Raw genomic sequence first — 13,248 nt, 5'->3', positions numbered from 1 at the left:
TCTTTTTTCACTAGGAAGTAAGATATTGAGTCGAGGGTCTACTAGAAACAACCCCCACTCCCACCCCCAACAAAGGCAGTAAGGTTTGCGTACTTCCTAGCTTTTTCAGACTTGATTCGTGGGATTATACTGCGCTTGTTGTTATTTAATCTCTACCTTTATTGCTCTAGTCCTAAAAAATAAGGAAATAATCAATATGGTATGCCTGTTTTGGATTTGATGTTGGTGTAGCTTGAATGACAAATTCTTGATCTTCTAGGCCAAAGCAGAAAATACGTGTCATAAGCTTCGGCGATAGTATTAGTCAATTATACAAACAGACCTACTTTTTATTAGACCTAATTAATTCAGTTGGATTGGTGATAAGTGATGACAACGTGTGTCTTAGAAAAATCAGAATAATAAAATACGACATGGAGTGCACTTATACCAAACATGTAAGGCCAATCAGTACGTTTATCTACTTTTAGGCTGAAACCAAATCTCATATATCTTTTTATTACTTAGGATTTTTTTTTTTTGAAACTCGAAAAAATTCGCGCACTATGTATATTCACTTTTGTGCAATGACTCACAACCCATATTATAGAGGATATAAATTATACTTTGATGTGACGAGTTCGACTGAAAAGGTGTTGATAGAGGGAATCAATTCCTGACCTTCACTAGAAAATATTATATGTTAGCATCAACTTAGTCATTCTTACGGGTGAGAAAAATCAATCAATAAATAAAAGGTTTAGCTTCAACTACCTACTTCTATGTCTGGCTAATGCTTCTTACCAAATTAAAATACATTATGGAAAAACAAATTAGTTATTTATCATATGAAATGGGGATAATACAGCTACCAAACACTATATTATAAACTTAGTTTAATTGAAATTCACGACCACCCAAAATTATGATGGAAGTGATATGGATAGGATTTCTAAGCTCTTAATCCCAACGTCTCGATTTTGATTTGAGACAAAAACAAATACCAAAAATAAGGAGAAAACTTTAAATTTTGGAGCCCAAAGCAGATACCGAGTGAAAAAGAAAGAAAGTTTTATGGATTATAATAGCAAGTCGAACTTGCTCAAAATCTTTATTATTCTCTTATGAAGGATATTCGGCATATAATACTTTAAATTTCTTATTTTATTTCTATTTAACTGTTTGTTTCTCTAGAAAATACAGTAAAAGAGTTGACTAAAATTATTTTATTAGTTATTGTGGAAAAACAACTTTGTTGTCTTACTTTTTCCCCATCTCTACCCCATTTTTTTTTGTTTAAAAATTCTTGAACTATTTTCTGCAATTATCTATAACATTCTCTTAATACTTTTCTAATTTTCTATATTTATTTTAATTTTGTATATTATCTTTTTTTGACAGTTATAGGCCTAGTGGGAGACATTACAAGAAAGTTCAACCTCATAGCTATGCACATTTGCATGTGTCGATCACTCAATTGTTCATTACACTATTTTCAATATCTATAACTTCTTGAAATATCTCGATCCCGTGAGATGTGTTGGACGGTGGGAAGGATACAATTAATGTGTAATACTAACAATGAAATTTGTTCTCTGCATTTTTCACTTAGAAAACTATTTTCCTAAATTTTTGAAAAGTCTAAAAAATATTTTCCTCCGTATCAAACACGCCCCGAATAATAACCTGTTTTTAGTTAGTACTTACATTGTTTTTCTGTTTAATTTTACTTGTCGTCCTTAAATGATTCAAAATAGTTGTTATTTCAAAAAGTTAAGGTATAATTAGTTGTTTGTTTCCACTTTTACCTTTAATCATAAATATGGAGAGATATTAATATGATGCAAAAAGGAGAAATATTAAGTAAAGATGAGTGGTAAACAAGGATAATTTAGTTAAATTACACTCTAATTAATATATCTTCTTAAAAAATATTTACAAATTAAAATATGACAAGTAAAATAAATGAACGAAGCACTTGATTCAATTTCGTTCAACTATATTAGAAGTTCTAAATATAGTTTACCAACTTAACTTCTTTTTCTTGCATTTCCAAGATTATAGGATGGATAAATCATTCGACAATAATAGTAAAAAAGTTATTAATTATTTCTTCCGTCCATTTTTAATTGTTATGGTTTTCTTTTATATAGTCAAATGATAAGAACTTTGACTAACATTTTAACATGTATTTTTTCATCATATTGATATGCAAAAAGTTGTAATTTATAGTATTTTTTTTTTATGGTTTTTGAATATCTAAATTTTTTGCTTAAAATATCAAATTAATATAATCTAATTTTACTTTGAAAATTATTCAAACTGACTTTGAAAAACGAACATGATAAATAAAAATGGATGGAGATAGTAGTACTCTTAACTCATAATATGCATTTGAATTATAATCTCTTAATTCAAATACACAAATTAGTAATAAGATGCAAGTCGGGCCAAAGGATTGGACACACACTTATCGTTCGGTTGGGAATAAGTTATTTTGGGATTAATTATTTTGGGTTAAATTAATCTTGGATAAAGTTATTCCATTATATATATATACTATCATATATGAGATAACTTACCCCATCAATATAAAAATATGGGACAAATAATTCCAAAACTGCCTAATACCTCCAACCAAACGCACGATAAAATAATCCTGAATTTTATCCATTTCAAACCAAACAACCCCTAATTGTATAAGTATAGCTTAGTTCTATACTACCGTCACAAAAACAATTATCTCAAATTATTTATCATTCTAAAAGTTCAAGATAAAATTATCTCATTTTACATTACTTGATAATTATTGTTCTTGAAAATTGCTAACATCAATTTAAACATTAGGGATATATAGAGTTATCGGATACCCGATATATGTGTCAATGAAAAAAAGCAATCACTCATAAAATTAATTGAGGTACAATTAAACTGACCGAACACAAATTATTAGAAATTGGATACAACTTTTTTTTATTACTCTCTAAAAATATGCCAATCTGTTATTAATGGTAGGGTTTTGGGACCATGATGGGGTGGGGTTGGGGGTGCGTTGCAACCTATATAAACAACATTTCAGCACCAAACTCATGAGGTAGAAGAAGAAAAAAACAATGCAAGCTATGAACTCATTTCAAAGCACCGGCGAAAATGGTGCTTCGTCCGGCGAACACATCAGTCATTCCCATTTCGATCCGTCGTCGTCACACGACGACTTCCTCCAACAGATTCTCTCTTCCGTTCCTTCTTCTTCTCCCTGGCCTGAAATCTCTGGCGACGGTCACCCCTACAATTTCGACGACCATCAGTCAACTCTCTTGGCTTCCAAGCTCCGGCAACATCAGATCAACGGCGGCAGCTCTGCTGCCGCAGCTGCTAAAGCGTTGATGCTTCAGCAGCAGCTTTTGCTTTCTAGAGGAATCGCCGGTAATGGCGGCTCTGGGATGAACGGCGATCAAAACGACGACGGTTTAAATCCGGTGAGTTTCATTTACCATAAAATTCAGTTCAGTATAGTGATTAATCAATCAATTTAGTAGATTAATGACGAATTAATTACCAAAAACTCAATTGAGTGACAGTTTAACCAAGTTTATGATTATAATTATCTGAATTATAGTAGATTGATGAAGAATTGATTATATACAGGGGAATGATATTTCAGTTCAAGCTCTTTACAATGGATTCTCTGGATCTCTTGGTCAAACCTCAAATCAATCTCAGCATTTTCACCATTCTCAGGTCTGCATATATAAATTTCGATACACGCACTAATTCATAAATTTCAATCGTTACAGAGATCATATGGAATAATAGTTGTTTTTCTAATTTATCGAAAACAGCTTTCCATTGTAAACTGTTTTTTTTTTCTCTGAATGCATTGCATATATGTATAACCGGAGTTTATGCAGAGTAATTTACCGGCGATCGATGTTCTGTGAAAATATAGTATCAGAGTTTCGACGATAAATCAACTAACTCATATATTTCAGTATCAATTACAGAGATCTATATTATAACTTTTTTCGCTAATCTATATAGTTTTTTGCTCAATCGAAGTTTATTGCGTATAATAAATTATGGCGATTGATTTATGTTCTGTGAAAATATAGGCGCAGAGTTTCGGAGCTCCGGCGGCGTCGTTGACGATGAATCAAACGCCGGCGGCGAGTGGTTCAGCTGGTGGAGCGCAGCCAAAGCAACAGAAAGTTAGGGCTCGAAGAGGACAAGCAACTGATCCTCACAGCATTGCTGAAAGAGTACGTACTCGCACTCGTTTCTTCAGTACTCGTCGTTCATTGCAGTTATTTTTACTTTAGTTTTTTTTTTTGTGATTTTTATTTTTGTTGTGTTGTGATGAGTTGGTTAGAATTTGATGGCGATTTTTGTGTTGTTTCTGATTTGTTTTGTTTTGTGGCTCCGAAATTTTGGATGTGAGCAGTTACGAAGAGAGAGAATTGCAGAGAGAATGAAGTCTTTGCAGGAGCTGGTACCTAATGCCAATAAGGTAATTTCTCACTCCTAATATAAAAATAAATTAAAATTATTCTTTTTGTTTCTAATATTCCATCTTGATTCCTTTATGATTTTACAAAATTAAATATTGCTCTGAAAACTTACTCATTATAAATATCATAAAGTCAATAGTTTGTATAATATGCCATACTTAATTCAAATACAGAGTAAATACATGATATCAGTGTTTTAAAAGGCAAGGGTTTACTTAGAATAGGGTAAGTCTCGAGATTTGGGTGTAAGCCTTATGGATTTTAAAATTTTTAATTTATAATATAGTATAATAATATAATAACATAAAATTATAAAAATACATCAATAGTTTGAAATAATTACAAACATGATTAAAGAAACTCATAGAAAATAAAACTTCTAACATGATTATACAAGTATAAATAATCTAATATCTTAACTTTCTATTAATAAAAGAATAATTATTTCTAAAATTATCTTTTATTATACTATATAATTTACCCTAAAAGAAAATAATCAATAAAACTTACTAGTATATGATAATAAAAACATCATTCCAGAATAAAAATAAAATTACTTTCAAATATCTAGTAATTTTATTTTTATTCATGGTAGAATGATGTTTTATCACTCATATACTAGTAAGTTTTATTGATTATTTTCTTTTAAGGGATAAATTATATAGTATGATAAAAAATAGTTTTTGAAATAATGATTCTTTTTATATTAGAAAGTTAAGATATTAGATGATTTATACTTATATAATCATGTTATAACTTTTATTTTCTATAAGTTTATTTGATCATATTTGTAATTATTTGAAACTATTGATTTATTTTTATAATTTTGTGTTATTATATTATTATACTATATTATAAATTAAACATTTAAAAATCTATAAGGCATACGCCCCAGTTTCGAGACTTGCGGCTCGTCCTATACTAATTAAAATGCTTTGCCTCACGCCCTGCCTTTTAAAACACTGTTAATTGTGGTGAATATGATGTTCTTTTATTAAAATGGATGGGATATAATATTTTCTATTTTTGTCTTTTCAATGATCACCTATATTCAAATATCGATTATATTAGTACTTTGAAATGAGATGCTGTGATCGTAATCCGCTGCTACAGTCAGTTAAATCATTTATGAAGCGTAATTCAACATCTATATCTATTTAATCTATAGATGCATGTTAGCAAAAGGACCAATTGTTTATTATAAGTATTTTTTTTAATCTTTCTTTCGATCTCGTCTTTTAATATTTATAGATTATTCTCGACTAAATGAAAGTTAAATGGTGATATATTAAGTCAAATAGAGATAGATACAAATACTATTAAATTAGAAGCACATGTAGTATATTACTATATCTACGATTAGTTAGTGATAGTTTGTGTATAAGTTCAATATTTATGGTTCTCAGTCTAGTATTATAATTTTTAAAATTATGAATACAAATCTATTATTTATCCTAGTTTAGTGAATTTTCACATATAAATATTTGTTATATGTCAAAAGTATTCAATTTAGATGTTGGCTCTGATCGAGTAATAGAAATGTTGATATCAGATCCCAAGTGTGTGTGGATTGTATATATGATTCCAACCCAATAGTGTTTTCATGTTTCCTTACATTTTGCAAGGAAATAATATCCTACAACCAATTACAATTTGCATTGAGAAAAAAAAATTCTGTCCTGATTTTTTGTATTTTATCTATCGATTTCTTGTAATCATAAAATTAAAATATTAGCAATGGTCATAAACCGAACTCTTCTGAATTCACACATTGTATTTCTAGATAATGAGTCATCTATTACACTAATTAACAATTGTGCTTTATGACATTGTGATATATTATTTTATTAGCTAACTGTTATAATTATTGGAAAACGAACGATATAATATTAGGAACTAACGTGATTGTGATTTATATGGAATACAGACAGACAAGGCTTCAATGTTAGATGAGATCATCGACTATGTCAGGTTCCTCCAGCTCCAAGTCAAAGTACTCTCTCTCTCTCTTCACATTTATTGTTCTGTGGACTTAAAAATTGGAAACAGATCAATGCTTCCCTGTTGACAAATTGGGATGGAAAATGCTGTTATAGTTATTTCCAACATGTTTTGTGAATGTGTCTATAGTATAGTTGGTGAAGTTAAAGATTTCATATAGAAGATTAAAATATATAGACGCCCACACACAAATATGATAAGGAATATATATATATATATATATATATATATATAAGTTAAAATGATTCTATAAGTCGGTCTTAATTAGCATCATCGTTGAGAAAACTTTCTTTAACATTTTAGATACTCCTATTAGGCTACTCCATTTTAGGGCAGAGTCGAGGGATCAAAACTACAATAACTTTTATTTGGAAGAAAGTTTATAGTAATTTCTATAAACTATATGACTTGAGCCAAATTCAAGCTCTTGACCTAAATGATAAAATAGATCTCCTTAACCAGTGAGCCCCAATGTAGGCTCTTGAGGTCAAGTGTTGTCATTTCCGTTATACTACACAAATATTTCGATATGCAAGCTATTTTTTTTTTTATATATATATATAAAGCAAAAAACTTTCTCAGCAACGTGCTTCCACCCATGGATAGAAGAGTAATAGAAATCCTATTGGCCATTTCTATAAGACTATAACTCCATGGTGTTTCTGCTTCTCTTTTATCATTTTTCTTTTTCTTCTCTGTGTTTAGGTTCTGAGTATGAGCAGATTGGGTGGTGCTGCAGCTGTTGCTCCCCTAGTTGCTGATAGATCCTCTGAGGTACTACATCATACCTTAGTTGAAATTTCAGTCATTTCGCATGTCTTCTCTATTGGAATTGTAGGATCTCTTCGCCTTAATCAGAGTTCAGATGTATAAGTTCGAGTCCTAAATATGAAAACCTAATAAGAATTCTCCATTTAATGTTTGAATTAGCAAACTCATAATACCGTGTGAGAAATAAATTTAAAAAAACCATTACTTGCTGTACTTTAATTTGTTATTAATGGAGTACAATAAAGGAAAAAAGAAATAGAATCAATGGCTAGTGCATAGTAGAGGAATATATCTATTAGACTTTCCATTTAAAGAAAAAACAACAGGGGATGAAAATGGCATAGTAGTTTGATCCGTAGAGAAAGCATGGGAGATATTCTTGAACAGATAAAATAACTCTAATCTGTCCTTCTCAAATTCTCTGTCAGCAGAATGTGACAAACCACAAAAAGCTCACGCGTGCTCACCTTTTTTGGTTACCGCACCCTATTTTTCACCTCCAAGCTAAGGGCTTTCCCTTTTATTTTTCTTTTGTTTTTTACAAAAAAGGACATATTTTGTATTTCACAAAATTTATTATCTCCCGGTATTATTGCTCTCCGTTTCAATTAATTTGGATTTGTGCTATATAAAATCCCTCAAATGGAAAGTAGGCTCTATTACAATTTTTTGCATTTACCGGGCTCAAATTAGAAATCTTTAGAGAAGAGTGGTGGTGTCCAATAAGGACTGATCTATAGTATAATTACGAGTTCAAGTGAATATAATAATTTATGTTAAAATCTTATATACAAATTAAGAAATGCACTAAATATTTAACTATATACTATTAAGTTGATGTCTTTGTAAAAATCGGCCTTTATGTTCATATCATCTCATCTTAGTAAGAGACGGATTTAGGATTTAAATTTTATGAATTTCTATAACAATTTCCAAGTTAATATATATAATAATAATAATTGAATTTACACTGAAATATTTATATATATTTATAGATTTGGGCAAAAGTTACTCGATTCACGCGTAGTGTGATCCCCCATGTAAGCTTGATAACATGCATGCTCTTATTGCTATAAATATATCTTTGACATACTTAAGGCTGCAAAACTCTAAAAAAAAATAATACATTCCTTACTTTGTCTTAAGTTGTAATAGTCACAATTACTTGTTTAAGGAATTAAGTAATAAATTAATTTGGTTTTGCAGGGAGGAGGTGATTGTGTACAAGGAAATGGAGGTCGGGGTGGCAGTAATGGAACGACGTCGTCTGCAAATAACGACAGCAGCATGACGATGACGGAACACCAAGTAGCTAAGCTAATGGAAGAAGATATGGGATCAGCAATGCAGTATCTTCAAGGAAAAGGCTTATGCCTTATGCCAATTTCCTTAGCCACTGCTATTTCCACCTCCACGTGTCACTCCATGAAACCCAACAACCCACTACTACTCGGCGGAAGCTCCGCCATCAACGGCGGTGGTGAGACCGGCGGTGGACCGTCTTCTCCTACCTTGTCGGCTTCCACTGTTCAATCAGCTACGATGGGCAATGGCGGGACTTGAGTTAGTCCTCCTATCCCAATGTGACTCACTGTTTTTATTTAGAATCAATTTGATTTTATATTTCTCGTTTTATACTTTTATGGAATTATTTATAGTCATATTAATATTGATGACTTGTTTTTAGAATATAAGCTTCAAAAGTTTTTTTATTTTTCTTAAACGTTGTGTTCAGTTAAAATGTATCACATAAAATGAAACACCAACATTTTCAGTGAAATCCCACAAGGTTTAAAGAGGATAGAGTTACATAGACCTTATCTCTATCTCGGTTCGAGTACATCAAAGCAAAGTAAATAAGCGAGGAAAAAATGATGGTGAGAAAAACATAGCAACTAGTCAAAAGAACAATAACAACAACACAACATATAGTACGAAATTAAAGCACAATAAACAAATATGATAGAAAAAATCAAAAGCAATACACTACAAGATTAGGCTATTCTACAACGAACAACACTCCACTATCCTCTATCATTTTATCCTATTCGCAATCTCTACATGTAAACTAGAGTTGTATCATACCTTAATATCTTCCCAATACTTCTCCGGTCATTTTTACCTCTCCTTGTGCCTACTATATCCAACCTCTCGCATCAGTGACCTCTACACTTCTCCTCAACAGTCATTACATGCCCAAATCATCTCAGTCTCGCTTCCCTCATCTTGTCCATCACAAAGACAAATCTCACCTTGTCCAAATTTCCTCATTCCTAATCTTATCGCTTCTACAATGTTGACAGTTTCAACGAACCAATTTTCATGGAGAAATATAGAGAGATGTATCCAGAGATCAGGGAGCAAAACAAGATAGCGATTCTCTTTGGAAGGAGCAAGGATTTCTAAAAAAAATGATATTAGTATAATTTTAGTAATTTCTAATTTGAACAGACATTAAACTACTGCGAAATGAATATTATTGAGGGGTTACTGAGGAATTTTTAATATGTAATTAGTGAGTAAAAGATTATAATGATGTTCTTATGAGGGGATATGACTAAACAAGTGATTAAAAGAATATTAGTACTTAATAATTTTCTAGAAATCCAGGATCTGGAAAAGTGAGGGAGTACTTATTTTTATAATATATAAAAGATAATTAGTTTGTCTTTAAGTACATTTGGAAATTACTATATTCCTATACTTTATAATATCTTATTTAATGACTAGGCCTAATAATTTGGTTAAAATAATTGTCCTTTTGACTTTTCAAAAAGAACTTACTAGTACTAATGAAAGAGGCTTGCTCTTTCTTTTTGAAGAGACAGCTAGAAAACAGATATTGTAAGATAAGAAAAAAAATTGTTTTTTTTTTGGTGGTGCNGGGGGGGGGGGGGGGGGGGGGGGGTTAAATAGTTGGTAATGAGCTGTTACTGTAAAAAAATATTTACATAATTCGATTTATATGATAAATTTAATTCGCAACAAGGTAGAAATGAAGAGTTGTCACTTGTACAAAAAGTTGTAATTTTTGTGAAGAATTGTGACTAGTCTAAAAACTTGTGACTTTTTCACAAAGTTGTAACTTTTGCGAAGAGTTATAATTTTTAACTTTTCTAAAGGATTGTGACCTTTTTGATAAGGCACATTAAACAATTATTCACACTATTTTTTGTTATCCATAAATAGAGGAGTTTCATCTTCTTATTCTGCACAAAACAGTTTCTACTATTCTTTACTGCCTTTGGATGATTTGGGTGATTCGATGACACCGTGATTTTAAGTACGAGTACACCAGTGAATAACCTCTTCCTTTTTCTTTTTCTTAAGACTGGTATTCGAGTGTGTGCTGTAATTTTCTACATTTATACTGATTAAAAATTTCAACGTGGGCTGTAATTTTCTACATTTATACTGATTAAAAATAAAAATTTCAACGTGTGCTGTAATTTTCTAAATTACATTTTAATTAAATAAAATTGAAAAATGTTATTATAAGTCTTGTGTAACAATTTTTATAGTAACTTGGGGGGAAAGCCGGCAAGCAAAAAGAAAAGAAACAAAAAGGAAACTAATTCCCACTTCCCTTTCCCAATCAAATTCTTATAAATATTTCCCTTTCCCAATCAAATTCCTACAAATATTTTTTCCTTATAAATGCCTAACATTAACAACAGTTGCATTAATTTCCAATTCTTAACTTCTTTTTTTCTCGTAATCTAACACATAACACAGCCATAAAAAAACTTCAAGAAACATGTCTCAACACTATCAAGTTCCCTGTTTTTGTACTCGTACACTGCCACCTGATGCTCCTCTCTTGAATCGACTACAACACCTGCCTCCAGTTGATTATAGTTTCATGTCTCGTATTAAGTTAGAACATTCAAATATTGGTGAAATTGTTGATGAAATTGAAGAAGAAGAAGAAGAAGAAGAAGAAGAAGAAGAGGAGTTGTCGGATGAAGAAATTATGGAAGAAGACGAGCAAGAGGTAGAGGAAGCCGTGAATGAGTTCATTCTTGAAGAAATTATAGAAGAAGAGGAGGAGGAGAATGTTGAAGTTGAAAATATGGAAGCAACAATGGAGTCTGGGTGGTTTGTACAAACAAGAATGGAGTATGATATACATTTGCTTAATGAAGGCTATCAGCAAACAAGTGGAAGACGGACTAGGACAGCTCGAATGCAAGTGAATACTAACTACATTCATTACAATATTCAAATGCCACAATCGGTTCTTGATGACACCTATACTGATGAAATTGAAGTCGAACAAGAAGAAGAGGAGGTGGTGGAGGAGGAAGACGATATTAATGAGTTTGTGGATCAAGATATGTCTGAGTATTTCGAAAGAAGTACATGTTATGTTACTTGTGTTATGGACATAGACTCCAACGAAGATGGTGATGATGAGGAACAAGAAGCATGTGCTATCTGCCTACTTGAATATAAAGATGAAGATAACATTGGCACACTTCAATGTGGCCATGAACTTCATGCTGAATGCATCAACAAGTGGTTGCAGAGGAAAAAATCATGTCCTTTTTGTAGAGCTTCAGTTTTACCCACAAACACATGACTGTCTACATTATTCTTAATCTTGAAAACACAATTAGAGTTATTATTTCTGAAATGATTCAAATTGCAATCACAATTCACTTTTTTAGTCTTTTACCTGTGCTTTATTATAGTTTTTGGTCATGCTATCTGTTTTAAATGACATCTATAACACATATAATTGAGTTATGTGGTGTACCTACCAGCATGATTACCTAGTAATTCACATACTTGGGCAATAGGAATAAATCAGCTAAGTGTACTTGCCCATGATTTTCACTCACTTCATTAATCGTTAGACTATAGCGTTGGAGGCTGAACAGAGTGATCAGATAGCTAATGAGAACACAGGACTACTTGTAAACACAAAGTCCAATTGTTTCGGAAGCACGAAGTCAAGATTTTCTAGAGTTACAATCACATGCAGCTAGCAAATGTGTCTGTAACTTCCTATACAAAAATGTAAACTATAGAGTTGGGGTTCCCCTCCCAAGACATTAATTTGTTCACTATACTCCATTCTCGACTTCATACGTGATAATTCTTTCATGTTGCTGGGAGCTTAAGAAAATAATTGATCATGATATCACCTAGAAGTTTCAGCAGAAGTAGCTTCCCAATTGTCAAGAAGCATCACTGATAAAACCACATAATGTCACGGGACAAATGCGAGTAACATTGACAAATGGTGTGTGTTGATATCAGCAGAAACACAGAGAGAGGGAAGAAATCTCCAAGAAAAATCTGCATCTTCAGATGCCTTATTAGAACAACTAGTTTCATCATTAGAACCTATGTTGCCGCTAGGTGTGTGCCGGATCCTCCAAAAGTAATTCATTTTTGGAGGATCCGACACGAGTGAGCATTTTTTTGGAGAATCTGAGCAACATAGATTAGAACAACGTCCCAAGAATGTAGGAGGAAGCTGAAGTTTGCTTGTTGCCTATGGTTTTCTTCTTTAACATTTTGGTCCAAGTACACTATAAAGAGGCGCCGGCTCAAGTGTATCAGGGATTTATACTAGATTTTCCTAAATACAATAGAAGGAAAATAGTAACTTTGAGAAAGCTCTTGATCATTCATACGTTGATAGAACAAAATAGTTCGCAGTGATACGCAACTCTGAAATACACAGTAAAGGCACAAATCACTGCAAATAATAATTTTTTTAAAAAAGCAAACTAGTAAGTCTTGGCTTGATGCCTCCTATATTTTACGCATGAGAACCTAAAAGCTATGTTAGTCGGATTCTCTGAAATACTGATGTCGCCGCACCTGTATTGGATCCTCAAAAAACAAGTAACTTTCAAGGATCTGACACAATCGATGACATTTTTGAAGGATCCAAGCAACCTTAGCTAGGTCTAAACAGATCCTTTTCCTTAGTTTCTAGCATTAATCTACCTCTTAGTAGCCATTGGAGTTCCTA

General features: G+C 31.9%; 2 protein-coding genes across 2 annotated transcripts; both read left to right on the top strand.

The window, feature by feature from the left end:
• Positions 1-3,076: 3,076 nt before the first annotated feature.
• Positions 3,077-8,943, top strand: LOC125850341 (bHLH transcription factor RHL1-like). The gene is made up of 7 exons (XM_049530188.1): positions 3,077-3,458; positions 3,628-3,720; positions 4,092-4,238; positions 4,421-4,486; positions 6,415-6,480; positions 7,194-7,262; positions 8,466-8,943. The coding sequence occupies exons 1-7, from the start codon at positions 3,093-3,095 to the stop codon at positions 8,820-8,822; spliced, it is 1,164 nt and encodes a 387-aa protein (XP_049386145.1). The 5' UTR covers positions 3,077-3,092; the 3' UTR covers positions 8,823-8,943.
• A 2,289-nt stretch (positions 8,944-11,232) lies between these two features.
• Positions 11,233-11,841, top strand: LOC125850334 (uncharacterized). The gene has a single exon (XM_049530180.1). The coding sequence runs from the start codon at positions 11,233-11,235 to the stop codon at positions 11,839-11,841; it is 609 nt and encodes a 202-aa protein (XP_049386137.1).
• Positions 11,842-13,248: the final 1,407 nt, after the last annotated feature.

Source organism: Solanum stenotomum, unplaced genomic scaffold, assembly GCF_019186545.1.
Source record: "Solanum stenotomum isolate F172 unplaced genomic scaffold, ASM1918654v1 scaffold16320, whole genome shotgun sequence".
NCBI classification, from domain to species: domain Eukaryota; kingdom Viridiplantae; phylum Streptophyta; class Magnoliopsida; order Solanales; family Solanaceae; genus Solanum; species Solanum stenotomum.
Note: the sequence above shows the minus strand (reverse complement) of the source record. Positions and strands in the feature narration are given on the sequence as shown.

What these genes read in the sequence shown, in the direction of transcription:
- LOC125850334 (XM_049530180.1), top strand. Translation starts at nt 11,233, where the DNA reads ATGGAAGAAGACGAGCAAGAGGTAGAGGAAGCCGTGAATGAGTTCATT.
- LOC125850341 (XM_049530188.1), top strand. Translation starts at nt 3,093, where the DNA reads ATGCAAGCTATGAACTCATTTCAAAGCACCGGCGAAAATGGTGCTTCG. An exon ending in AGCATTTTCACCATTCTCAG is followed by an intron (nt 3,721 to 4,091) that starts GTCTGCATATAT and finishes GTGAAAATATAG; the next exon opens with GCGCAGAGTTTCGGAGCTCC. An exon ending in CTCACAGCATTGCTGAAAGA is followed by an intron (nt 4,239 to 4,420) that starts GTACGTACTCGC and finishes GGATGTGAGCAG; the next exon opens with TTACGAAGAGAGAGAATTGC.